Source organism: Mauremys mutica, chromosome 13, assembly GCF_020497125.1.
Source record: "Mauremys mutica isolate MM-2020 ecotype Southern chromosome 13, ASM2049712v1, whole genome shotgun sequence".
NCBI lineage: Eukaryota > Metazoa > Chordata > Testudines > Geoemydidae > Mauremys > Mauremys mutica.
Window position 1 is genome coordinate 45,148,492 of NC_059084.1, and position 27,804 is coordinate 45,176,295.

The window sequence follows — 27,804 nt, forward strand, 5'->3', positions numbered from 1 at the left end:
CAGAGGAGGGGGGGTGAATGAATGAATGACATGGATGAGGAGACGGAGGGGCGAAAGGGAGTTCAGTGTCACATTCGGGGGCAGGATTGGGACCCTGAGTATCACTGAAATGATGGGGACTGTAGCAGGCCTGCTGCAGTGACCGGCCCCTACCCCTCATGGGCTGCCTCTCTCTCTCTCTCACCCTCTAACTTCAGGGCTAGGTGGCTGTTTTCTGCTCTACTGGGTGGCTCAGCAATTGGTGGAAACTGCTGGCCTCAGGCCCACTCAACAGGGGAAAGAGTTGCAGTCTGTGGTCCGAAGGAGAATCACTCTTGTGTTTCAGCAGTGCAGAGCCTATGAAACACACCGTGTGGGGGACAAAATAACCACAGTGAAAGGAAACAAGAGTCAGAGACCAGAAGGGGCTAAAAAAAGGTTTAATTAAAAGCTGGAGATGGGGGAATTTACAGGGATTCATACAGCTTTGAATATACATAGAGAAGGAAGATCTGAGGAGAAATGAGAATATAATCTTTCTTTCTTTCTTTCTTTCTTTCTTTCTTCAAAACACACCCATCTGGTTTCTCCCAGTTTTGTAGCAGAGAAAGTGACACACAGTTTGTCTGTAGTATTTCAGGAGCAGAACATTCTCCCTTAAAGCCAGTTGAGCTGTGGAGCTGGCCAGCCATCTGTGAGCAGGGGAGGAATATTCACAGTCAGTATCTGAGCCTTCAGATCTCTTCCATGTACTCATTCCCACGGGACTGGGGCATGGGGCTGGAGATGTGGTTTGCCTTGGCTGTCGCAGAATGACCAGACTGACCAGTGACCAGCTGAACCGGGACAGAGTAATAATCTGATTGAACTGGATCTGAGCTGCTTGTGTGCTCCTCCTTGGAACCTGAGAATGAGAAAAGCACATGGCAATGCTCAGATCACAAAGAAAGAAAGAGGCTTAGGGCATGTTTTGAGGGGGTATCTTTTTGGAGCAAGGAAAGTGAGGAAGCCAGTAGGGGCTGACTGTGGGGTCACAGTAGGGGGTGCTGTTCTGCAGGGAGCAGGGCAGGGATCTCAATAGTGGGCGCTGTGTTGTGGGCAGCAGGGAAGGGGCTCTGTAGGGGGCGCTCTGCCCTCATTATCGGTGCTATCGCCAATGCCCCTGTGTAGCACTAGGGGGCGCTGTGCTGCAGCTAGAGGGATGCGTGACCCTTCAGGGGGTGCTGTCCCATCAGTGATCATGCTGGAGCTGTGGATGAGATGTGGAGCTGCTGCAGCTTACCTGGGAGTCTGCATTCACATTTCTCTCTGGCCTGCAGTGCTCTACCATCTGCGTCCAGCTGCCGCAGGCCACCCCAGAGATGGCTGCATCTGGAGGAGCGATCCCTCTGTGGCATTACGCTGCGGCTGCCCGCCAGCTGTTGCCACGTCCCACCCGAGAAGCAGCTGCCTTTCAGCCTTGGGAATTCCTAGGCAATGTTACTGGGTGGCGGTTCCCCAGGTGCCCCTCCCCAGAGGCGGCTGCATTTCAGGAGGTGGAGCTCAGGGGTCAGAAGAGGAGATATAACGGTGTAGATGGTGACAGATACTTGGGTCAGTGTTGCCTGCAGCAGCAGCTGCTTTGCCAGGTAAGACTCAGGAGGAGAAATTTCAGGATCCATCTGTTTAAGCTACTCCAAGGTCCTGCGAAAGCAGGGAGGGGGGAGGGAAATGTGCAATTACCTTTGCCCTTCATGCAGAGGTGGGAGATGAGGAAGATGAAGCCATTGATGGTGAAGAAGGACCCACCCACAGCGAGGTCCCGGGCCCAGTAATAGCTGTGGGCTGCAAAAAGGAACAAATTGCTAAGAAATATTACACTGGCAGGAGTGTGTGTCTATGCTTCCCCCTGCTGGAGGGAATGAGACCAGCACAATATATATATGTGTGTGTGTGTGTGCGCATCACTGCTGCCCCCTCCTGTAGGGGATGTGCACAATGTTTCTGTGTGTGTGTGTTCCTGCTGCCCCCTTGCTGGAGGGAATGAGCCCTACTCAGTGTATGTTTGTGTGTGTCTGCTGAGCCCTGCTGGAGCTGATGAGTCCTGCTCAGTGTGTGTGTGTGTGTGTGTGTGTGTGTGTGTGTGTGAGATTGCTGGCCCCTGTTGGAAGGGATGAGCCCGGCTCAGTGTATGTTTGTGTGTGTCTGCTGAGCCCTGCTGGAGTGGATGAGTCCTGCTCAGTGTGTGTGTGTGTGTGTGTATGTGTGTGTGTGTACATTTGTGACTTCTTCCCCCTGCAGGAAGCATTAAGTATATCTTAGACTGGTGAGTCTGGGGCAACTTCACCTGTCACGGTAACATTCACAGCCAAGCTCCTTAGGGACAGAATCCACCTCCCGCTCACGTTCTCCTCGTACGCACAGGTGAATTCCCCGGTGCTGTTGAGACCAGCTCGTGGGATGCTGAGCATCATAGATCCAGTCCTGGTCTCTTTTGTGCTGACCACAGACCCCACGTCCCCGGGGACGAGCTCAGCTCCTTCCTTGTAGAAGTGAAACCTCCGCTCGCCAGCACTGCTGGGGCCCTTGCAGGTGATGAGCAGGGGGAGCCCTTCGCTCACCGCTCCGGATGGAGGATCCACACTCAGCGCCGGCCAGGGAGGGAAGTCTGAGTGTAGGAGAGGCAACAAGAATGAATCGGGGGTGGGGGGTTTACATGGGGGGAATGCAGAGATGTTGCCCAAAACTCAACGCTGGTAAGATTCAAACTGGTACCTCGTGCCTCCCTACATGAGGACCTTTGTGTAGCTGCGAGTGAGAGCCTGGGGTTTACTCCTTCCTCTAGATTCTACAAGGTGAGTGTTGTTAGCCATTAGTTTGTCATGTTGGGGAACAGGTTCTGGGAATGTAGATATCATAGACTCATAGGACTGGAAGGGACCTCGAGAGGTCATCTTGTCCAGTCCCCTGCACTCATGGCAGGACAAAGTATTATCTAGACTGTCCCTGACAGGTGTTTGTCCAACCTGCTCTTAAAAATCTCCAATGATGGAGATTCCACAACCTCCCGAGGCAATTTATTCCAGTGCTTAACCACCCTGACAATTAGGATGTTTTTCCTAATGTCCAACCTAAACCGCCCTTGCTGCAATTTAAGCCCATTGCTTCTTCTCCTATCCTCAGAGGTTAAGAAGAACAATTCTTCTCCCTCCTCCTTGTAACAACCTTTTCTGTGCTTTATGTATTATGTATTATGTATTATGTAAGGTTACTGGTTGTCCTGAGTGTGGGGCATATGCTGGATCTCCATGCTATTGACAGTCAAGTAGTCATGTTGGGTGCCATGTTGTTGGCTGTATGGTAGGCATGCTATATTGCTGGCTGTTGGATAGTCATGATGAGTCTCATGTTGTTGGCCATTGGGCAGCCATGTTGAGCGGCCAAGTGGGGCGGCCATTTTGTCAGCTTTTTGTCAGCCATGTTCAGTGACCCTGTTAGTTGGGAAGGCATTTCGGATGTCATGTTGTTGACTGTGTCTGTTGGATCGCCATAGTGTGTGGCCATGTTGTTTGTAGTTGGATAGCCATATTGGGTTGCCATTTTGTTGATAGTTTGGCAGCCATTTTGGTTACCCTTATGTGGGAAGTGAAGGGCATGTTTGGTGACTATTGCTGGCAGCCTGATTTCCATAATTTGGCATAGTATTTGTACAGTGGCTGAGGGTGTTCCTAGCTTTTGGGTAAGCATGTCAATGAGTCATGTTTCTGGAAGCCTGGAGATTGTGTTGTCAGTTGGTCAGACATGTTGGTAGACTATATTTTTGGCAGTCATGGCCAGGGGCGGGGCGGGGGGGCGGGTAGTCAGTAGTTTGGAAGCCATATTTCTGAAAGCTGAGATGTTTGATATCAGTTTTGCAGCTGTGTTGGCTGCCCGTGTTAGTGGCAGTAGGTTGTTGTCAGCAGTTGGGTAGCAATTATTATTTATTTGAATTATCATAGTGCCTAGGAGCTCTTGTCCAGGCTCGGAATTCCAGTGTGGTAGGTGACCAATATTGGATGGCCATGTTGTCAGTAGTGGGGAAACCATACTGGAGGGCCATATAGTTGGCAGCTGGACAGCCATGATGGGTGGCCATGTTGTTTGTAATGGGGCAGCCATGTTGTTGGTAGCTGGGCAGCCATGTTGGGTGGCCATGTTGTTGGCAGTTGGTCAGCCATTCTGTGTGGCTGTATTCACTGGGGATTAGCCCTGTTGGGCAGCTGTAGTTGGGAACTGAATGGCATGTTGAGGGACTGTGTCATTGGTTGGTTCCTTGCCATACTTTTGTCCGCTTATGTCTTTATGCATCTTGGAAGTGTTCACCTCTGACCCTAAGGAATGGTAGAGCCAGTGCAGAGCTCACCTTTTACTCTGATGAGGACAGCATCACTCCTGCTGGACCTGTTCCAAGCACCGGCTTGGCCTATCCAGTAGTCGCACTGGTATGACCCCCCATCCTTAGGCCCGGCGAGGTTTATGCTGTAAGTGTGGCTTTTCCTGGATGAAGCTGGGACTGAGATGGCCTTTCCGATATCGCTGTAGTACTGGAATCCTTCAACTCTATCCACCGAAGGAGGAGCAGAGCACTTGATTTCAACAGTGTCTCCGGGGAAGTACTCCTGCTTCTGGGGGTTCAGGGACAGGGATGGGGCCACAGGGGCACCTGGGAAAGAAAAGCTTCCATTGGCATTGGTTGGGAAGGAAGGCAGAAGCAGCAGCCAAGAGAAAAGCCCACAGATGCCCCACATCCAACCCTCCGACATGGGCTACCACCAGACCAGGCCAAAGAATTAGGACCTGCCCCCCTGGAGCATACAGGCACAGAACTGGGGGGTGGGGGCAGGAGAAGAGGTGGATGAGGGTCGGGTAGGAGGAGAATCTTCTGCAATGATGAGGCATGTTCCTAAACTGGCCTTTCAAGACTTCAAGGGACGATACCCCCCCAAAAGCACATTGTGACCCGCTGATGTACCCTCCCCTCCCCACTGGGGGGCAGCAGGGTACCCATCCAGCCTCTGGACTCCCTGGGCTGAGACCCCAAGAACTTGTCTCACCTATGGGCCACTCTGGGGTGGGGCTGGCATTGGTGCTGGGCTGGACAAAGCCGGAGCTTGGTGTGTCCAAGGGGGGACTAACAGGAGATCCCCACAGACCCAACCCCGTGGGATTCCAAGCCCCAGCACCGGCGAATTCTCCTCTAGAGACAACCCCACCCCAAAATGAGTCATCTCAGAGAGCACAAGAGTTGGCATTACCTGCAGGGAGCACTGGCCTGGGGAGAATCTGGAGAGCGGCTGAAAGATAGAAGAGAGGATGAGTCAGAGATCTGGGGAGGGAGGAGCGTGATGGGAGTCAGGACTGCCAGGAGCAAGGCAGGGGGGCAGAGGGAGAACGGGGAGTGGGATATGTGATGGGCTCCCCACCCCCTCGGGGGGCCACTTGGAACTGGGGTACCACTGAGCCCACCCGACCCACAAGCCCGGGCTCCCTTTACACTGTATTGCTGAGGCAAGCCGGCCAAGCCCCGCCTCAGGCTTCAGACTCACTTTACCAGCACACATACAGGGAGGGACGCACCCAGCTGCAGCTACACACAGATGCTGAAATCAGCTCTGCATGGGAGGGCTCAGCTAAGGAATTGCCCAGGACTCAAGTGCACCCCGCCCCCCTAGAGGGTGAGCCCAACTTTGTACCATCCTCCGCTGCCCAGAGGACTCTACAGCAGGGGTGGGCAACCTTTCAGCAGCGCTGTGCCGAGTCTTCATGCAGTCACTCTCATTGAAGGGTTCGCGGGCCGGTCCTACATGGCAGCGTTTTTAGAAGGTCTCTCTCTATACGTCTATAAACTATTGTCATATGCAAAGTAAACACGATTTTTTCAAATGTGTAAGAAGCTGCATTTAAAATTAAATTAAAATGCAGATCTTATCAGTTCAGAGCAGTGGGTCTTAACCTGGGGTGCGCGCACCCCCTGGGGCAGGGCCGGTGCAGGGATATTTTGCGCCCCAGGCAAAACTTCCACCTTGCGCCCTTCCCCCCCCCGCACATCAGTTCATTGAGGGGCAAATCCCAACGAGCCTTTATAGACCCCAGGGGCCAGCCATGCCCAGGGGCTGCTCCCCAGACCAGGTTCCCCCCTCCCCGCCCCTGAACTCCCCTGGTGGGTGCACAGCCCTCCTGCGAGCCCTCCTCACTCCACCCCGGCAGCCCCCACCCCGAGTCCCCTCACTGGCTTTGCCGGGCTTGGGCCGCTGCAGCAGCTCGGCAGGGAGGAGCTGCCGTCCGGAGGCACCGGAGAGCCAGAGCGTCCCGCTTGCGGCAGCAGCGAGCCCCAGCCATGGAGGAGCCGGCGCGGTGCAGGGGGGCAGCAGCCCTGCAAAGGCGGCAGTGGCACTGCTAGCGGGGAGCAGCTGCGCCCTCCCACCCCTCCTGCCCAGGCTGTGGCCCGGTGCCTCCCCCGGGGCTCCTGCAGGCTGCAGTGGATGTATGTGGGCGCCAGCCCCCATGCGCCCCCTGGCTCCCCCCTCACCTAGGGTTACCATATTTCACCAATCAAAAAAGAGGGGAGAGCCCTGCCCTAGCCCCCATCCACTCCCTCCCACTTCCCACCCCGACTGCCCCCATCAGAACCCCCAACCCCCCCCGCTCCTTGTCCTCTGACTGCCCCCTCCTGGGACCCCTGCCCCTAACTGCCCCCCAGAACCCCACCCCCTACCTAAGCCTCCCTGCTCCTTGTTCCCTGACTGCCCCCTCCTGAGACCCTCCCCACCCTAACTGCCCCCCAGGACCCTACCCCCTACCTGTCCCCTGACTGACCCAACCCTTATGAACACCTCTGCCCCCAGACAGACTCCCGGGCACTCCCACGCCCCATCCAACCACTCCCCACCCCCTGACAGGACCCCAGAACTCCCAACCCATCCAACCCTCCCCCTGCTCCCTGACTGCCCCCCGGGACTCCCCTTGCCAGGCCCATGCTGGTGAGATGCTGGCTCCACGTGGAGGCAAAACTCTATGTGGAGAGCTGAGGCGCCGGGGTGGGGGAGCTATGGGAGAGGCAGCGGCGCCGGTGGCTCACACTTCTGGGAGCCGCAGAACCCGAATGTGGTGAGGAGGGAGCCGGGGGGCGCTCCTGCCCTGGCTGCAGCCCAGTGGCCCCCCCCGCCGGGGGCTCCTGCAGAGGATGCATATGGGCAGTGGTCCCCATGCACCCCCCGGCTTCTCCCTTGCCACGTTCAGCTCTGCGGCTCCAGGGATTGTGAGCCGCCGCTGCTGCCCCTCCTGCAGCAGGCTCAGGGCCCTGCGCCCCGGCGGCTCCCACTCCTGGGAGCCGCAGAACCCGAGTGCAGTGAGGGGGAAGCCGGGGGGTGCACCTACTGCCGGTCTGGGGTCCTGGCCGCCGGCCCCGCTCAGCCTCCTGCCGGCCTGGGGTTCCGTTCACTCAGCTGGCTGGGACCCCAGCTGGCAGCTGCATGCCAGGCAAAATCGGCTCGCGTGCCAAAGGTGGCATGCGTGCTGTAGGTTGCCGACCCCTGCTCTACAGCATAAGCTCATGAAATTCGCTCCCTCCCTCAGTGTGGAGCGGGACCTGCACAGCTTTGTGCCCCAGGTTATAATTTCCACACACACACACACACACACTGGCTTTAGACAAAACAAAACAAGTTTATTAACTACAAGAGAGATTTGAAGTGATTATAGGGGATAGCAAACAGATCAAAGCAGATTACCTAGCAAATAAAAAAACGCAACGTAAGCTTAATGTACTAACAAAATTCGATATGAGCAGCAAATTTTCACCCTCAATGTTGTTTTCGGCAGATTGCAGAGATTCTTGAAGCCAAGCTGCACTTGCTTTCAGCTTTAAGCTCCAGTTATTCCTTTCACAGTCTAGAGAACCCTCTAGCCTGGAGTCATCAGCCCTTCTCCCCTAGTTCAGTCTTTTTGTTTCTCAGGTGTGTTCAACAGTCTGCTTCCTTGGGCGGGGAGGCAGTGAAGAATGAGCCACGACGATGTCACTCCCCTGCCTTAAATAGTTTTTGCATATGGCGGGAATCCTTTGTCCTCACCCCGCTCCCCAGTCAGTGGAAAAACACTGGTATTATCATGGAGTCCAGTACCGGGTGACTTGGTTACATGACCCTGCGGCCACAACTCAGAGGCTGCTTGCAGAGCTCCCAGAGCTCTCAGTGGGTGGGAAGCATCGTCTAAGACCTGTTGTTTTCTCTAACAGCCCCTCCCAGCGAGACATCCAGACTGAGTGCGTTCTGCCTAGTGGGCGTCCCCAGGTGTAAACACAGTTGTAATTGGTGCATGGACAATAGTAATAACTTCAGCTATGAAGACGATACATGCACACAAACAGGATAATCATATTCAGTAAACCATAACCTATCCAATGATACCTCGCATGACCTCTCGTGTATAAAATACATCATAGTTATGCCCTAATCATATCATAACACTATCTCTATGGAGAAGATGGGGTTGTAGTGTCACAGGACAGTACCGCTCAGATGAGAAGGAAAGCAAGAAAACGCAAGCAAGCAAGGAAAGAGACAGAAAGAGCAAGCAGGCAAGATAGAAAAGAGACAGAACAAGAAAGCAGGAAAACAAGCAAGCAAGGAAGAAAAGCAGGAGAGAGTAAAGAGGAGGATGGAATGCAAGCAAGACAGCAAAGAGAATGCAAGAAAACCAACACGCAAGAAAAGAGCATGGAAGGAAGGCAGCAGTCAAGAAACCAAAGAGAGAGAAAGAAAAATCAGGAAAGCAAGCAAGCAATGTAGCGAAGAGGAATCCGAAAAGCAAGCTAGAAAGAAAAGCCACAGCAAGAGAAAGAAATTAAAGAACTAGAAAGAAAAGGGAAGAAACAGAGAAAAGCCGTCGAAAGAAAAGTAAGAAAAGTGATGGAAAGTAAAAGCCAGAGAGAAGGATGGTGAGCAAGCAAGCAAGGAAAGAGAAACAGGAAAGCAAGGAGGACAGGAGACAGCCCAAGAGAGGAAGTGGGCCCAGGGAGGCTACTTACCCAGCAGTGGCAGAAGGAGCGTTAGCTCCATGCTGAGTGAGCTGAGAGCTGGGTCCTGAGCTGCCAGCCCCGTCTCTGCCCAGGGCGGAGACTGGCTCCCTTCCTGTCAGCTGAACCCCGGTGTGGACGTGACACCCAGCCTCTGCTTCCTCCGCATCCCAGCGATGGTCACATGCCGGGCTCTTGGGAAATGTGACAGCAGTTGCTGACCACAAACCGAGGCCTCCTCCCTGCATTTTCCCCCCTTCAGCATCTTGCAAAAGCAACATGGCCCTGGGCCAGCTCAGCTCAACGCGGTGTTATCTAACCCAAGGGCCTTCTCCAGCTGTGTGGGGAAACTGAGGCACGGTGCAGGCAAGGGTGGGCGATGCACCAGCCTTTATACAGTCTCCACTGGGAGTCAGATGTTCGCGGTGGCCGACATATAAGAAAATAAACGATTCCCCCCATTTGCATTGAAATTTTTCTCCCTGATTTTCTAAGCAGCTCAAACTTGCCTGTTTATGCTGAGGGCTCAGGGGTTTGAATGACCATGAACGAGGATGTGAATTGGGTGTCTGTATCCCTTTGGCCATCTCAGCCTTGGATTGACGCTTTTATGGGCAGCAACTGGCTGTGGGCTCTGGGGTGGTAGATGCTGGTGATCTCACGATAAAGACCAGAGGCCAGAAATTTCAAGAGTGCCTAGAGATTCTGTCTGACTAGCTGGGAAGCTGCCCTTGGAGGACTGGGGCCTTGCCAGATCCCAAGGACTCACAAGTCACCTTTGAAAATGTTGGTTGCATGTCTTCCCGACTGATAGGAATCATACCCCTTCTTGGAACTGGGAGAGGAACCCAGGAGTCCCCCCATGCCATGCCCAGAGCTGGGGCGAGAACCCAGGAGTCCTGATATCCAGAGGAACTGACTTCAGCTCATTGGGGGCTGCCGCTCTCTGAGCCCACAGCCTCATAGATTCAGGGCAAGGGGGCTTTTCCTTGATGGTGGGGATAGTGGTGGGTGCACACGGCCGGCCACAGCCCGGCTCAGCAGGGACAGGAGTTCTAAGGAAAATCTCCCTTCTGGGTCAGCAGTACAGGGCCAATGATACACCACAGTGGGGAAGAAATAACCACAGCAAAGGAAATAGAGAAAGAACAAGTTAAAGAATATTTAGAGACATTAGATGTATCCAAGTTGGCAGTGCCTGACGAAATCATCCTAGGGTACGTAAGGAATTAGCTGAAACAATCTCAGAACCGTCAGCGATTATCTTAGAGAAGTCATGGAGCATGGGTGATATTCCAGATAGCTGGAGAAGGGCAAACATGGCAGTTATCTTTAAAAAGGGAAAGAAGGAAGACCTTGATTATTATAAACAAGTAAGTCTAACTTTGATACTGGAAAGATACAGGAACAAATTATTAAACAATCAATCTGTGAGCACCTAGAGGATAAGAAGATTGTAAGAAAGAGCCAGCATGGGTTTGTCAAGAACAAATCATGCCAAAGCAACCTCATTGCCTGCTTTTGGCAGGGTTACTGGCTTTGTGGATAGGGGGAAGCAGTAGACAAATGTATTTTGATTTTACTCAGGTGTTCGACAGTCCCACACGACATTCTCATAAGCAAACTAGGGTGAAATTATTATAAGCTGGGTGCACAACTGGCTGAAAGACCATCCTCAAAGAGCAGTTAGCAATGGTTTGCCATTAAAGCGAGATGGCGAACGTATGGTGTCCCACAGGGCTCAGTCGTGGTCTGGCACTAGTCAATCTTTTCATGCATGACTTGGAGAGTGGAGAATAGGCTTATAAACTTTGCGGAGGACACCAAGCTGGGAGGGGTTGCAAGCACTTTGGAGGGCAGGGTTAGAATTCAAAACGACCTTGAGGAGTTGGGGGAATTGACCTGAAATCAACAGGATGAAATTAAATAGAGACAAGTGCAAAGACAACGAGGAGGTGCCACCGGCCTCCTCGCCGTTTTTGTGGATACAGACTAACATGGCTACCCCCTGATACCTGAAGTGCAAATAATTTCACTTAGGAAAGGAAAATCAAAGGCACGGCTGCAAACAGGGCTGGCTCCAGGCACCAGCCGACCAAGCACGTGCGTGGGGCGGCACCTTGGGGCGGGGCGGTGCTCGGGTTTTTTTTATGTTTGTTTGGTTCGGTGGGGCGGTGCTGGAGGGTTTTGTTTGTTTGTTTTTGTTTTGGGCAAGTGGCGCTCGGGGGGGCAGGGTCTTGGGTGGCGCTCGGGGGGGTGGGGCTTTGGGCGGTGCAGCGCTTGGAGGGCGGGGGTTTGGGCAGAGTGGCACTCGGGGGGGTGGGGGCTTGGGCGGCTTGGCGCTCGGGGGGTGGGGTTTCAGGCGGTGCGGCGCTCGGGGGGCGGGGGCTTCGGGCGGTGCGGCGCTTGGGGGGCGGGGGCTTGGGTGGTGTGGCGCTCGGTGGGGCGGGGGCTTGGGCGGCTTGGCGCTGGGGGCGCCAGTGGGGCGGGGGCTTGGGCGGCTTGGCGCTTGGGGGGGCGGGGGTTTCAGGCGGTGCGGCGCTCGGTGGGGTGGGGGCTTGGGCGGCACGGAGCTTGGGGGCGGGGGCTTGGGTGGTGTGGCGCTCGGTGGGGTGGGGGCTTGGGCGGCTTGGCGCTTGGGGGGCGGGGGCTTGGGTGGTGTGGCGCTCAGTGGGGCGGGGGCTTGGGCGGCTTGGCGCTTGGGGGGGCGGGGGTTTCAGGCGGTGCGGCGCTCGGTGGGGCGGGGGCTTGGGCGGCATGGAGCTTGGGGGGGCGGGGGCTTGGGTGGTGTGGCGCTCGGTGGGGTGGGGGCTTGGGCGGCACGGTGCTTGGGGGGGCGGGGGTTTCAGGCAGCATGGTGCTTGGGAGAGCGAGGGCTTTGGCGGTGTGGCGCTCGGGGTGGGCCGGGGTTTCGGCGGCGCGGCGCTAAGGGGGGCGGGGGTTTTGGCGGCATGGCATGGCGCTCGGGGCGGGTTCCGCGGTGCGGTGGTGGTGGGGGGTGTTACAGTGGGGCGGCGCTCTTTTTCTTTGCTTGGGGCGGCAAAAAAGTTAGAGCCGGCCCTGGCTGCAAACTGAGGACGAACTGGCTAGGAGGGTCGTACTGCTGAGGGGGATCCGGGGTTAGGGTGGATCACAAATTGCAGATGAGTCCCCAACACGATGCAGCTGTGAAAAAGGCGAATATCATTCTGGGGTGTATTAACAGGAGTCTTGTATGTAACACACGGAAGGTCATTCTCCTACTCTACTCAGCATTGGTGAGACGTCAGCTGGAGAACTGTGCCCAATTCTGGGATTTTAGGAAAGATGTGAACAAATTCAAGAGAGTCCAAAGGAGAGCAACAAAAATGATCAAAGGTTTTGAAAACCTGATCTATGAGGAAAGGTTTTTAAAAAAAAAACTGGCTTTTTTAGTCTTGAGAAAAGAAGACTAAGGGGACCTGAGAACAATCTTCCAATATGTGAAGGGCGGTTACAAAGAAGACAGGGACCAATTGTTCCTCATTTCCACTGAAGTTAGAGAAGCATCTGCAGCAAGAGAGATTGAGGTTAGAGATCAGGGAAAAGTTCTCCCTGTAAGCGCAGTTAAGCTCTGTAATCGGCTTCCGAGGGAGGTTGTGGAAGCCCCATCACTCGAGGTTTTGCAGACCAGGTGGGACAAACACCTGCTGGAGATGATCTACATGGTCCTACCTCAGTGCACGGGGCTGGACTTCATGACGTCTCCAGGTCCCTTCCAGCCTGACACGTCTCATTTTATAGAATCATGGGGGAGGGGGAGCAGAAAGACCATAGGAGGTTAAAAGGGCGGTTTAATGACCAACAGGAGACAGGAAATTTACAGAGATTTTCATCAGTTTGAATGTTCCTGGTAAAGGGGAGATTTGCTGAGAAGTTAGGAGAGTCGAAATTTCTTCCTTCCTTTCAAACTGTCCCAGTCTCTCTGCAGCAGGCAAAGAGACACCATCACATCTCGTTTTGCCAGGGATGTTTTCGGCTGGAGACCCGGTGTGTGCCCACCGGCGTGAAGGAGACCGTGGGAGGATAAGCACAGTGAGTGTGGTAAGCTTCACGGATCTTCGTAGGTCCTATGATGTTGCGGGGGACAGGGAGGCAAGGGGCTGAGGGGGGTGTAATTTCCGCTGGAGGTTACAGAGTGTCTGGGTTGATCATTGCCAGAGACATAGGTGAGTAACTGCTGATGGAGCCATCGTTCTGGGCTCTCCTCCTCCACGCCCACTTGGAACCTACCAATGAGAAAAGCAAATCAGTCACTTCGCTACCGTACCAGGGGCATTTCATAGTGTGTTTCTGTTCCACGTTAGGGCTCTGGCTCAGAAGGGGAAAGGGTGGGGTGCACTTAGAAGGGAGACCAACAAGGGATAGCAAAGCAAGGAAGCCAGGAAGGGGCATTGTGGGTAGCTCAATAGGGGGCACACTCCCCTGGGAAAAAGTGCTCTCTGCAGTACCCCTATGTGTCACTAGGGCGGCTCAGTAAGGGTCATTCTTGCAACTTAATCAGCACGGACTGCAATGCACCAGCATGACACTAGGGGGTGCTGTGATGCAGGGAGCAGTGCAGGGAGGCTCTCCCCTGACAGTGCTAAGCAGTGCGGCAGTGCGGTGCTAGGGGGCGCTGTGCTGCAGGGAGTGGGGCGCAGGGGGCTCTGCTCTGACAGTTAGTGCTGAGCCCAGTGCCCAAGTATGATGCTAGGGGGCGCTGTGCTGCAGGGAGTCAGGCAGGGTTCACCACACCAGGAGGTGCTCTCTTCTGCCAGTCAGTGCTGAGCCCACGGTGGCATTGTGCTGCAAGGAGCAGGGCAGGGGGGGTGTCACAGCAGAGAAACCATAATAAACCTGGTCTGCTGCATGGAAGGGGAAACTGAGGCACACTATCTCATGGCATTGCTGGCTAAATGCCAAGTTACCTACACTCTAGAAAACATTACTATCTGCATTGAGTTAACACCAGTTGGAAAAGCAGAAGGGTTATCAATACTGAACAGATACAAAGAGACGCTTTCTAGCATCCCAGAGGAGGCACACTGGCTAACATCTGAAATGACCAGACTGATCCCCAAAGGGTTAAAAGATACACAGAGCTTTACAAGCGCTCATGGGGGAGCTTAGCAACACTTGGGAGCTGTATGGTCAAAACCTAAAGAGGATCGTGGGCCCACTGCCTCCGCATGAATCAGTGACTAAAACTGCAGTGAACTAAGGGGGATGGGGTGATGCTCTGTACCTCAAAGTAGCACCGTGGAACCCCCATGTTCACCACTCTCATACAAGGATGGTATGTTTGGTACAAAGTTTGCCTTGTGAGGTATCATTTTAAAGTCTTCATCTGTTGAACATTAATATCCTGTTGGATTGCGTGTGCTGTCATTGTATGGGAAGTTATGAAGTATTGCTGTATATGTTACTGAAATATGTTGTGAGGTTGGGAACACCCACAACCAGCCTTTCTGGTATAACAGTGGAGTAGCCAGGGAGCATTAGTGACTCATCAACACCCATCAAGGAAAGAATCCACTATCCATAGACTGTATACACCGGCGACTGCTTGACCAATGGGGACCACCTGATCCCCACTGCACAGCAAAGATCTTAGCAAGAAAGTATAAAAGAGGGGAAGTGACATCTTCACTTGGCCTCACTCCCCCCACAACTCAACACCTGGCAACACGTTTGGAGGACAAAGACTTTGAACTGGGAGAAGGAGGTCCCAGGCTGGAGAAGAGTCCTAGCCTGTGTATTGAGGATCTGTAACCTGCTTGTATCATCTCTCAGGGGGAGACACGGCTTGATTCAAATCCTGTTTAGTTTGTAGAACTTAGACTGTGAACTTATTTTTATTTCTTAAGGAACCAACTTTGATCTCTGTGCTTGCTCCCTATAATCACTTCAAATCTTTCTGTCGTTAATCATCTGTTCTATATTTTACCTAAAACAGCGTGTTTTGGTTCAAGTGCTTGGGGAATCTCAGCTCAGGTTACAAAGGCTGGTGCATGTCCACTTCTGTTGACGAAGTGGTGAACTAGGTAATGAGCTTACCCTGGCCAGGCTTCTGACCAGTGAAAGATGGTGCAGTTCTGGGGTGCAAGGTTGGGGAGCTGGGGGGAATTGGCTGGAGCCTCCCTTTTGATGTTTCATGAATGCCTGGGAGATCATTCATGTACCTCAGTTGGGCATGTCCCTGCCTGTGGATGGCTGTGTAAGTGTAGTGCCTATCAGAGGTTTGTGGCTTGACAACAGCATCAGAGTGTGAGAGAGTGTGACATTCGGTACCTCATGGGAACACCCTGCACCCCCATGTTGATCTTTGTAAAATGATTGTGTGGTATCCAATGCAAAGTTTCTTATGTTGGGTGTCTTTGGAAAGCTCATGATGCACGGAGCATGGTTGTTATAGTGATATTATAGTAATTGCTGTTAGAGTAACGTTATAGTAATGTTACAGGTTATAATTTCATGTATATAGTTATGAGGCTGAAAATGTGTCTTCATGGCTTAAAACAAGCCCAGGCAAAGCTCTCTAAGAGCAGAGGGGCAGTTCACACCTCATCAAGGCATGTATGGGCAAACCCAGCCCAGCCTCACAGGAACAAAGGACGCTGGCCTAGGCAACAGCAAAAGGTCTGTTGGACTCTCGAGTGAGTCTCCCCCTTTCCTTTGGTCAGTTTAGGACTGCGATGAGGTAATGCTCACCTGACTCTGAAGTGGGGGACAAAGCCAAGAGGGAAGAAAGGACATGATAAAAGGGAGAGACGTTTGCCCTGCTCTTCCTCTCTCTTCCACCTACATCTACAGACCCCACCGCCAAGCGACTGAAGCACTGATCAAAGGGGAGAGCCTGGCTGAACGGCAGCCAGCCAGCCTGTGGTGAGAAGCATTAAGTTTGTAAGGGCACTGAAAATGTTAAGACCAGATTAGAATGCGTTTTGCTTTTATTTCATTTGACCAAATCTAACTTGTTGTGCTTTGACTTATAATTACTTAAAATCTACCTTTATAGTTAATAAATCTGTTTGTTTATTCTACCTGAAGCAGTGCGTTTGGTTTGAAGCATGTCAGAGACTCCCCTTGGGTTAACAAGCCTGGTACATATCAATTTCTTTGTTAAATTGACAAACTTATATAGGCTTTCAGTGTCCGGCGGGCATAACTGGACACTGAAAGACGGAGGTTCCTAGGGTTGTGTCTGGGACCGGAGATATTGGCTAGTGTCATTCGGTCACACAATCCAAGGAGCAGCTTACATGCCAGAGGCTGTGCGTGAACCGCCCAGGAGTGGGGGTTCCCACAGCAGAGCAGGGTAAGGCTGTTTCCCAGAGTCAAGGATTGGAGTGACCTAGCAGATCACCAGTCCAGATAACACCAGAGGGGAACCTCACGGAGAGATACCCCAGGTTGGTGGGACACAGGGCTCAGTAGTCACAGTCTATGAGTCTATGAAGCAGAGTCTCCCTCCTGTAAACTCCCCAGAGTCCTTTACTCCAAATTACCCACCGTCCTTTGCACTGGAGTCCTGTATTACTAAATCATCCTTGATCTTGTACAAGGCAGTCCTGCTCTAGCCAATTACCCAAAGTTATTTCCAGTTGCGATCCTAAATTAATCTTGGAGGTGGGAGGGGAGGGGAGAGGAGAGAGTGCTCCAGAATCTCCTAGGATTTGGAGAATTGAATGGTCATCCTGGACGCCTGGATCTCATTCTCCAACTCAGTCTCTCCCTGACAGGGACTGAGAGCTGTGGTGCCCCATGAGGGTGAGGGCCCTGTTCTGCCATCTTGGATGCCTGGGTCCCATTCCCCATCCCCCTCTTTCCCTCCCCACACACCTTTCTTCATCCTCTTGAAGAGACAGACGAGAAGCAGCAGCAGAACCAGACCCACGGCAGCACCAGCGCACCCAGCCACCAGGGGGATGGGCAGAGACCCGATAGCTAAGAGAAGGAGAAAAAGGGGAGCTGTTAATAACCAGGAACCATAGGGACAGAACAGTGAATAGGGATCTGCTACCTCCACTATACCCCAGCCAGGGCAGGGACCTATGGGTGCCCTACCCTTTAAGGGAAGATTTTCTGCCTGCCAGATGCTTTCGGTATCAGCCATGGTGAAATGCTGCCACCCGTGGGTCAATCAGGGATACTGCAATGGGGGGGGGGATGGGCCTACCTATTGTCCCCGTTCAAGTTTGCAGCCGAGGTCTCGCTTTGAAGGTAGCAGGGGGCTGCTGGTATGACCCTGAGGTGGCTTTATTTTGGGGGGCTGTAAGGGGCATTTGGGGGGCCTCACCCTTCATGGTGATGTTCACAGGCCAGATCCTGGGGGATGGGATCCACCTTCCATTCACATTCTCCTCGTTATCTATACTGTATGATGGGCACTAGGGGCAGCAGAGGGGGAGGGAATGGGAGAGGAAGGGGCGGCTGTACTGTATAATGGGCACTAGGGGGCAGCAGAGGGTGGGGGTGGGGAAGGGGCGGCTGTACTGTATAATGGGCACTAGGGGGCAGCAGAGGGTGGGGAAGGGGCGGCTGTACTGTATAATGGGCACTAGGGGACAGCAGAGGGTGGGGGCGGGGAAGGGGCGTCTGTACTGTATAATGGGCACTAGGGGGCAGCAGAGGGTGGAGGCGGGGGAGGGGGGGCTGTACTGTATAATGGGCACTAGGGGGCAGCAGAGGGTGGGGGTGGGGAAGGGGCGGCTGTACTGTATAATGGGCACTAGGGGGCAGCAGAGGATGGAGGCGGGGGAGGGGCGGCTATACTGTATAATGGACACTAGGGGGCAGCAGAGGGTGGGGGTGGGGAAGGGGCGGCTATACTGTATAGTGGGCACTAGGGGGCAGCAGAGGGTGGAGGTGGGAGAGGGGCGGCTGTACTGTATAATGGGCACTAGGGGGCAGCAGAGGGTGGGGGCGGGGAAGGGGCGGTTGTACTGTATAATGGGCACTAGGGGGCAGCAGAGGGTGGAGGTGGGGAAGGGGTCGCTATACTTAGGCACTGGGGCAGCATAGGGAGTGGGAGCTGAGTTAATCAGCCATTCATTATACAGCTGCATCGTGTCCACAATCGTCTTCTTTCAGAAACAGCCAGGTGTGTGAGTTCCCTGTTCTCCCCACCGCAGAACTACGCAGTATATCTCTGAGGGTATTTGGAGGTTTGGGGGCAGCCTCACCCTTCATGGTGACATTCACAGCCTGGCTCCTGGGGGACGGGATCCACCTCCCGCTCACGTTTTCCTCATAACTGCAGGTGAATTCCCCAGTGCTCTCAGGACCAGCCCGTGGGAAAGTGAGCATCATAGAGTCAGTGCTGGGCTCTGTGGTGCTGATCTCCGACACCATGTCCCTGGGGATAATCTTGGCTCCATCCTTGTAAAAGTGAAACCTCCACTCACTGATGTCACCAGGGGCCATGCAGGTGATGAGCAAGGGGAGCCCTTCACTCACCACTCCGGATGGGGGATCCATGCTCAGTACTGGTTGGGGAGGGGGATCTGAGGGGAGGGCAAAGAGGATGGGTCAGCAGGAGATCCAGATTGGGGAAATTGGTAAAAATCTGCTATATTGTATAATGGGCACTAGGGGGCAGCAGAGGGTGGGGGTGGGGAAGGGGCGGCTGTACTGTATAATGGGCACTAGGGGGCAGCAGAGGCTGGGGCAGGGAAGGAGCGGCTGTACTGTATAATGGGCACTAGGGGGCAGCAGAGGGTGGGGTGGGGAAGGGGCGGCTGTACTGTATAATGGGCACTAGGGGGCAGCAGAGGGTGGGGTGGGGAAGGGGCGGTTGTACTGTATAATGGGCACTAGGGGGCAGCAGAGGGTGGGGTGGGGAAGGAGCGGCTGTACTCTATAATGGGCACTAGGGGGCAGCAGAGGGTGGGGGTGGGAGAGGGGCGGCTGTACTGTATAATGGGCACTAGGGGCAGCAGAGGGCGGGGGTGGGGAAGGGGCGGCTGTACTGTATAATGGGCACTAGGGGGCAGCAGAGGGTGGGGTGGGGAAGGAGCGGCTGTACTCTATAATGGGCATTAGGGGGCAGCAGAGGGTGGGGGCAGGGAAGGGGTGGTTGTACTGTATAATGGGCACTAGGGGCAGCAGAGGGTGGGGGTGGGGGAGGGGCGGCTGTACTGTATAATGGGCACTAGGGGCAGCAGAGGGTGGGGGTGGGGAAGGGGCGGCTGTACTGTACAATGGGCACTAGGGGGCAGCAGAGGGTGGGGGTGGGGAAGGGGTGGCTGTGCTGTATAATGGGCACTAGGGGCAGCAGAGGGTGGGGGTGGGGAAGGGGCGGCTGTACTGTACAATGGGCACTAGGGGGCAGCAGAGGGTGGGGGTGGGGAAGGGGTGGCTGTACTGTACAATGGGCACTAGGGGGCAGCAGAGGGTGGGGTGGGGGAGGGGAGGCTGTACTGTATAATGGGCACTAGGGGGCAGCAGAGGGTGGGGGTGGGGAAGGGGTGGTTGTACTGTATAATGGGCACTAGGGGGCAGCAGAGGGTGGGGGTGGGGAAGGGGTCGCTATACTTAGGCACTGGGGCAGCATAAGGAATGGGAGCTGAGTTAATCAGCCATTCATTATACAGCTGCATCGTGTCCACAATCGTTTTCCTTCAGAAACAGCCAGGTGTGTGAGTTTCCCTGTTCTCCCCACCGCAGGACTATGCAGTATATCTCCGAGGGCATTTGGAGGTTTGGGGGCAGCCTCACCCTTCATGGTGACATTCACAGCCTGGCTCCTGGGGGACGGGATCCACCTCCCGCTCACGTTTTCCTCGTAACTGCAGGTGAATTCCCCAGTGCTCTCAGGACCAGCCCGTGGGAAAGTGAGCATCATAGAGTCAGTGCTGGACTCTGTGGTGCTGATCTCTGATACCATGTCCCCGGGGATAATCTCGGCTCCATCCTTGTAGAAGTGAAACCTCCACTCTCGTGCATCTCCGGGGGCCATGCAGGTGATGAGCAGGGGGAGCCCTTCACTCACCACTCCGGATGAGGGATCCATGCTCAGTACTGGTTGGGGAGGGGGATCTGAGGGGAGGGCAAAGAGGATGGGTCAGCAGGAGATCCAAATTGGGGAAATTGGTAAAAATCTGCTATATTGTATAATGGGCACTAGGGGGCAGCAGAGGGTGGGGGTGGGGAAGGGGCGGCTGTACTGTATAATGGGCACTAGGGGGCAGCAGAGGGTGGGGGTGGGGGAGGGGCGGCTGTACTGTATAATAGGCACTAGGGGGCAGCAGAGGGTGGGAGTGGGGAAGAGGCGGCTCTGCTCTATAATGGGCACTAGGGGGCAGCAGAGGGTGGGGGTGGGGAAGGGGCGGCTGTACTGTATAATGGGCACTAGGGGGCAGCAGAGGGTGGGGGTGTGGAAGGGGCGGCTGTGCTGTATAATGGGCACTAGGGGCAGCAGAGGGTGGAGTGGGGAAGGGGCGGCTGTACTGTATAATAGGTACTAGGGGGCAGCAGAAGGTGGGGGCGGGGAAGGGGCGGCTGTACTGTACAATGGGCACTAGGGGGCAGCAGAGGGTGGGGGTGGGGGAGGGGTCACTATACTTAGGCACTGGGGCAGCATAAGGAGTGGGAGCTGAGTTAATCAGCCATTTATTATACAGCTGCATCGTGTCCACAATCGTTTTCCTTCAGAAACAGCCAGGTGTGTGAGTTTCCCTGTTCTCCCCACCGCAGGACTACGCAGTATATCTCCGAGGGCATTTGGAGGTTTGGAGGCAGCCTCACCCTTCATGGTGACATTCACAGCCTGGCTCCTGGGGGACGGGATCCACCTCCCGCTCACGTTTTCCTCGTAACTGCAGGTGAATTTCCCAGTGCTCTCAGGACCAGCCCGTGGGAAAGTGAGCATCAGAGAGTCAGTGCTGGACTCTATGGTGCTGATCTCCGACACCATGTCCCCGGGGATAATCTCGGCTCCATCCTTGTAGAAGTGAAACCTCCACTCTCGTGCATCTCCGGGGGCCGTGCAGGTGATGACTAAGGGGAGCCCTTTGCTCACCACTCCAGACGGGGGATCCATGCTCAGCACAGGCAAGGGAAGGGGATCTGAGGGGAGGGCAAAGAGGATGGGTCAACAGTAGATCCATATTGGGGAAATTGGTAAAAGTCCGCTATACTGTATAATGGGCACTAGGGGGCAGCAGGGGGTGGGGTGGGGAAGGGGCGGCTATACTGTATAATGGGCACTAGGGGGCAGCAGGGGGTGAGGGTGGGGAGGTGGTGCTTATTCGGTAAAATGGGTAACTGAAGGTGTGGGCAGAGAAGCGTCAGCTCTACTTTATAATAGGTACTATGGGACAGCAGAAGGAATGGCACTTTTGTTGGGGGGGCATTTATTACACCTCTGCATCACCTCAACAATCATTCTCCTTCAAAAGACAGCTGAGTGTGTGCACAGGTGCCCGTGCGTGCAGGGGCGGCTTCAGGCCCCAGCACACCAAGCACGTGCTTGGGGCGGCATGCCGCGGGGGGTGCTCTGCTGGTCGCCGGGAGGGCGGCAGGCGGCTCCGGTGGACCTCCCGCAGGCGTGCCTGCGGAGGGTCTGCTGGTCCCGTGGCTTCGGTGGAGCATCCGCAGGCACACCTGTGGGAGGTCAACCGGAGCCGTGGGACCTGCGACCGGCAGAGTGCCCCCTGTGGCGTGCCGCCATGCTTGGGGCAGCGAAATTGCTAGAGCCGCCCCTGCATGCGTGTCCACTGTCCCCTATTTCAGGAAGCACTGAATATATCTTGCATTGAATTTGAGACTTCAGGGCAGTGGCCCCCAACCTTTTTCATCTGGCGGGCGCCAGACGAAGGACCGTGGTGGCGGTCGAGCATCCACCAAAATGCCACCAAAATTCGGTGGCGACGCCTCTGGATGACGGCACTTGTCGGCAGCAAGCGTCGTCATCCAAAGGCGTCTCCGCTGGAAATTCGGCAGATGCTCGACCGCTGGCCAGGACGCAGGAGTATTTAGATGCCCCCGTGAGCGCCATGGCACCCGTGGGCACCACATTGGGGAACCCTGCTTTAGGGCATCCTCGCTGTCATAAACACAAAGAGAAGGGTAGCATAAAATCCTTCTGGGCAGCTGTACTGAATCACTTTACCTGTAAGGGGTTAAGAAGCTCAAATAACCTAGATGGCACCTGTCCAGAAGGACCAATGAGGAAAGAAGATACTTTTAAATCTGGGGGAGGGGGAGTTGTTTGTGGCTCTCTTTGGTTGTTCCCTCTCTGGACAGAGAGAGAGACCAGGCAGGTACAAAATCTCCTGAAAACATACCTGAAATGGTCCATCTAAAATTACAAAAATTGGAAGTAAGACAAGAAAATGCGTTATGTGGACTCTGAAATTTCCCTATGCTAAAGAGGTAGTTTCAGTCCTGTTTTTGTAATTGTGAAGCTGAGTCCAGAGGGGAGTCCTCTTTGTCTTAAATCCTTCTATTACCCTGTAACGTTACCTTCCATCCTGATTTTGTAATTCTTTTACTTTTTTTTTAATACATTTCTTCTTTTAAAAATCTTATTGATTTTACAGAAAGAACAGGAGTCCTTGTGGCACCTTACAGACTAACACATTTATTTGAGCACAAGCTTTCGTGGGCTTCGGCCCACTTCATTGGACCACAAGGACTCCTGTTCTTTTTGCAGATACAGACTAACACGGCTGCTACTCTGAAACCTGTCATTATTGATTTTAGTGTCCTGAAAATAAGGGACGGGTCCGTATTCACATTGCTAAAGCAATTAGTTGGTATCTTATTCTCAAGCCTCCCCAGGAAAAGGGGTGAAGGGGCATGGGGGATATTTGGGGGGGATAGCGACTCGAAGTGACCCTTCCCTGAATTTTTGTATAAATCACTTGGTGGTACCAGCAATACCGTCCAAGGACAAGGAAAGGAATTTGTGCCTCGGGGAAGTTTTAAATCTAGGCTGGTAGAATATAAGCTTAGGGGGTCTTTCATGCGGGTCCCCATGTCTGTACCTCAGGGTTCGGGGTGGGGACCCTGATACTCACCCTTCACGGTGACGTTCACAGGCAAGCTCCTAGGGGATGGGACCCACCTCCCATTCACATTCTCCTCGTACCCGCAGGTGAATTCCCCGGCATTGCTGAGACCAGCCCGTGGGATGCTGAACACAGAGACATTCCTAGAGCTGGTGCTGGGCTCCTTGGGGATAATCTTTGCTCCGTCTTTGTAGAAGTGAAACCTCCATTCGCCGGCATCCCCAGGGGCTGTGCAGGTGATGAGCAGGGGGAACCCTTCGTTCACCCCTCCTGAAGGGGGATCCACAGTCAGCACTGGCCGTGGGGGAGGATCTGAGGGAGCAGCAACAGCGAGAGATTAGCAGGGGAACCACAGTGCTGAGCGTGAAAAGCAGAAGCTATACTGTATAATGGGCACTAGGGGGCAGCAGAGGGTGGGGGTGGGGAAGGGGCGGCTGTACTGTATAATGGGCACTAGGGGGCAGCAGAGGGTGGGGTGGGAAAGGGGCGGCTGTACTGTATAATGGGCACTAGGGGGCAGCAGAGGGTGGGGGTGGGGAAGGGGTGGCTATACTGTATAATGCGTACCAGGGGGCAGCAGGGGGGGGGGGTGGAAAGAGGCGGATATACTGTATAATGGGCACTAGGGGGCAGCAGAGGGTGGGAGCGGGGAGGGGCGGCTGGACAGTATAATGGGCACTAGGGGCAGCAGAGGGTGGGGGCGGGGAAGGGGCGGCTGTACTGTATAATGGGCACTAGGGGGCAGCAGAGGGTGGGGGCGGGGAAGGGGCGGCTGTACTGTATAATGGGCACTAGGGGGCAGCAGAGGGTGGGGGCGGGGAAGGGGCGGCTGTACTGTATAATGGGCACTAGGGGGCAGCAGAGGGTGGGGTGGGGAAGGGGTGGCCACTCTGGGTGTCAGTGTTTGAGAGCCGAATGCTTTGTTGCCTTACTGAATTGTTGGTCTCGAGTGTGGGTGTGGGTGTGGGTGTGTTTTTGGGTGTGTCTGTGCCCATGCTGTAGGAAGTGGTGATTGTATGTAGAAGTGGATTTTATTCTCCAGGGCAGCCTCACCTTTCAAGGTAACAGTCACAGCCTGGCTCCTGGTGGACAGGATCCATCTCCCGCTCTCTTTCGCCTCGTACCGGCAGGTGTATTCCCCGGTGCTGTTGGTGTCAGCCTGCGGGATTCTGAGCACAGAGACTGTCATAGAGCTGGTCCTTGGCGCCGCAGTGCTGATCTCAGACCCAACGTCCCCAGGGACGATCTTGGCTCCATCTTGGTAGAAGTGAAACCTCAGCTGTCTGGCGTCCCCGGGGGCCTTGCAGGTGATGTGTAGGGGGTGCCCTTCGCTCACCACGCCAGATGGGGGATCCACACTCAGCGTCGGCTCTGGAGGGGGGTCTGAAGGGGGCAGGAAAAGGTGGGGGTCAGCCAGGGCAGAAGATGGAGGAAAGAGGAAATGTGGTTCGGAGAATGGAACGGTTGCGTCTTCCCTTCCTCCAGGACTTTGGACAAGCTGTTGGAGCTGGAATTGGGAATTCCTTCCCAAAAAACTACCTTGGGGTGTTGCTAACCATTGGGTTACCGTGTTGGACAGCCATGCTCCTAGAACCATGTGGGTCTTCGTTTTCATTGGGCAACCAGACTGGTGGCCATTTTGGCAGCTACCCTAGAGCAATCAGGCTCTTTTCAGTTGGGTAGGAATGTTGGATGGCCATGTTGTTGCCAGTTGGGCAGCCATGTTCATTTTGTCCAATGTGAGCAGCCATTTTGGATTGGCATGTTAGTATTTGGGGTGCCATGTTGGGCAGAAAAGTTGTTGCCAGTTGACTGGCCATATTTACTGGCCATTTTGCTGAATGTGAGTGCCATATTGGATAGGCATGTTTGCCTGCTATTGGGCAGCCATACAGTTGCCAGTCAGACAGCCATGTTGGCTGGCCATGATTTGGAAGTGAATGGCTGGGAAATAACCCATGGCAGATAAACCATGGCATAGATTACCTGCTCCTGACAGTCAGACCCTCCTCCATAACGGCATCACTTTGACAGTCATTGACCTTCAAAAGATAAGTGTGTGTGTTGTGTGTGTGTAAAGCATTCACAACAACAACTGGAATGGTGGGAGCCCCTAATGGAGAAGGGGGGGTCACTTGATATTTAAATAGCTACATTGTGGTGTACAGAGATAGAGGGGGTGTATGGAGAGAAGGAGAGAAAGGGAGAGTATGGGGATAGATAGATAGATAGATATTGTAATTATGTTCCTGAAAAATGCTACTTTAAGTGAAATGATGTTAAGCAAATCAAATTTCCCCATAAGAATTAATGTAAATGGTGGGGGGGAGGTTAGGTTCCAGGGAATTTTCTTTCACCAGACAAAAGACATTACACACACACACACACACACACACAATGCTGATTGTGAAGCTTGGTTGAGATGATGGAGTCAGAGGGTGGGATATTTCCCAGGGAATGCCTTGCTTCTAAATGATGAACTAGCACTTGGCTTAGCCCTCAAGGGTTAACACATTGTTGTTAATGTAGCCTCACCCTCTACAAGGCAGCAGGGATGGAGGGAGGAGACACAATAGACACATGGCAGTGGCTGCAAACATTCCCGGTGGAAACTGAACGTGATGATGAACCCGGGCTATCCCACTGGAGTGCACCAGTCCCTCCACTTTCCAAAGTGACGGGTGGTGTGTGTGTGTGTGTGTGTGTGTGTGTGTTTGTGAGGGGGGGCACAGGAACAGGACACCCTGACATCAGCACCCCTCTCACCCCACCCCACCCCCAGCAAGCAGGAGGCTCCCGGAAGCAGCTCCAAGGCAGAGGGGCAGGAGCAGCACAGAGGAGTGGTGGGAGGGACACCTGAACTGCCGGCAATTGATAGCCTGTTAGGGGGCTGCTGCACAGGGAACCTAGGGGAGCTGGTCATGGGGATGCCGACCCACCCTGGTTCCAAGCCCAGACCAGCTGCAATGGCTGCTCTTCCTGCAAGCAGTGGACAAAGCAGGCGGCTGCCAAACAGTGTTATAAGGGAGCAGTGTGTGACTTTAAATTCTCTAATAGATCATCGACGTAACAATGAAACAAGGTTAAGAGGAGTTACTGTAGATAGATAGAGAGATAGATAGATAGATGGGGTGGTTGGGGATAGATAGATAGATAGATAGGGGGTGGTTGGGGATAGATAGAGAGATAGATAGACCTATCTCACCTTTGACTCTGATGTTGATTCGGTTGCTCTCATAGGACGGGACGAAATGACCAGACTTGCCTGTGTAATAGCTACAGCTGTACAAACCCGCACTCCGTGACTCCGTGATGTTGAGGTTGTAGGTGTGTTCCCGCCTGGAGGACGCTCTGGCTGAAACAGCCCATGCCATGTTGCTGTAGTATTGGAATGACGACACCTGATCCCTCGCAGGGGGGGCAGTGCATGTGAGGCCCACGGTGTCTCCGAGCAGGTATTCATCCTTCTGGGGATGCACGGAGAAGACTGGAGCTGGGTGTTTAGCTGGGGAACCAAGGTTCCATTAGCATCAACTCAAAACCAACACAGACCCGGCCGCAAATAGAAACCCTCACATTTGCCCTGCATCCACCCCTCCAACATGGGAAGGATCAGCTGGAGGCTCAGGTGTCACAGCCCTTCCCTTAGGGCTTTGGCTTTCAGAGTCATGGGATTCAAGCAGAATCTCAGCGTTGGTTATAGTCAGCTTCCAGCACTCATGGCGAAGGAGGAAATCTCAAGATGGTGACTTGCTGTGACCTTCCTGAGTCTGCCCAGAGCCTGAGCCCATCACTGTGAGACGGGGCAGCTGCCCTGCGTGTGACAGGGCTGAGGTGAACACTGCACAATCTCTCCCCCTTGGCAAGGTGGAGGGGGGCCATCCCCGCATCAGCTCCCCTCAGGGTTGCCCCATGCAGCGAAGGGGGTACAAGAGAAAGAGGAGTTGGGAACTCCAAACAGATGTGGGTCTGGCCATTGCCTCTCTGAGCGGAAGCATTAACCATGTGCAGTTTCATCCACCAGGGAAAGGTGCTGGCTCAGCTGTTCCCAGAACTGAGCTTATCATCATTAGCCCTGAGTTCCTCTCCACCCATGTACACAACCCCCCCACCACGCCAATGTATGGCTCCCACCCCTGCAGAGGGCAGAGGGGCAGTTGTCTTTCGTAGCCTGTCCGGGGCCTCTCTGCTGGGACCTGAGACCCACCCAACTCATCTCACCCACTCTGGGATGGGCACAGTGTTAGGTCGGAATGAACTGGGGCTGGCTGGGCATAAGGAGGAAAGAGGGAGTTCGAGACCTCCGGACTCAGATACCCGCTACCTGCACTTCCACTTTCTACAGATTCAATGAGGGGAAATACCCCACCCCAGCTGACAGGATATTCCCACCCCCAGCAGTGGCATCTCAGCATTACCTGCAGGGAACACCGGCCGGGGAAGGAGAGAGGCTGAAAGAGAGAGAAGAGTTGATGAGACCTCCAGGAACACAAGAGATGGGATGCTGGGGAGAATGGGGGAGGTGGGTAACAGGAGAAGACAGACAGACAGAGAGACAGAAAGGGACGTCACTCACCCAGCACAGGCAGAAGGAGAGTTAGCACCATGCTGAACTGGTCCCTCTGGGGCTGGGAGCTGGGTTCTGAGGTCAGGCACCAGCCGGGGCTCCCTCCGGAAGGGTAACTGACCCTTCTGCTTTGTCCGTCCCACAAGATGGACAATCCCGTGACATGATGCATTGCTCATCCTTGGCCCGCCCTCCCTCCATCCCATGATCTC

General features: G+C 54.3%; 2 protein-coding genes across 4 annotated transcripts; both read right to left on the minus strand.

Moving 5' to 3' along the window:
- Nucleotides 1-404: 404 nt before the first annotated feature.
- LOC123347304 (alpha-1B-glycoprotein-like) lies at nt 405-9,060 on the minus strand. The gene is made up of 6 exons (XM_044984723.1): nt 9,023-9,060; nt 5,253-5,291; nt 4,361-4,660; nt 2,306-2,626; nt 1,702-1,803; nt 405-883 (listed from the first exon to the last, which is right to left on the minus strand). The coding sequence occupies exons 1-6, from the start codon at nt 9,051-9,053 to the stop codon at nt 714-716; spliced, it is 963 nt and encodes a 320-aa protein (XP_044840658.1). The 5' UTR covers nt 9,054-9,060; the 3' UTR covers nt 405-713.
- A 3,744-nt stretch (nt 9,061-12,804) lies between these two features.
- On the minus strand, nt 12,805-27,745 carry LOC123348979 (alpha-1B-glycoprotein-like). Of its 3 annotated transcripts, XM_044986705.1 has the most exons (10): nt 27,602-27,740; nt 27,444-27,476; nt 26,231-26,530; nt 24,079-24,408; nt 23,035-23,337; nt 20,759-21,079; nt 19,730-20,050; nt 18,196-18,516; nt 16,853-16,957; nt 12,805-13,257 (listed from the first exon to the last, which is right to left on the minus strand). In XM_044986705.1, the coding sequence occupies exons 1-10, from the start codon at nt 27,630-27,632 to the stop codon at nt 13,160-13,162; spliced, it is 2,163 nt and encodes a 720-aa protein (XP_044842640.1). In that variant the 5' UTR covers nt 27,633-27,740; the 3' UTR covers nt 12,805-13,159. The 3 variants fall into 3 exon arrangements, with proteins under 3 accessions (XP_044842640.1, XP_044842643.1, XP_044842641.1); XM_044986708.1 differs by lacking the exon at nt 18,196-18,516 and having other exon boundaries at nt 27,602-27,745; XM_044986706.1 differs by lacking the exon at nt 19,730-20,050 and having other exon boundaries at nt 27,602-27,742.
- Between the last annotated feature and the right edge of the window lie 59 nt (nt 27,746-27,804).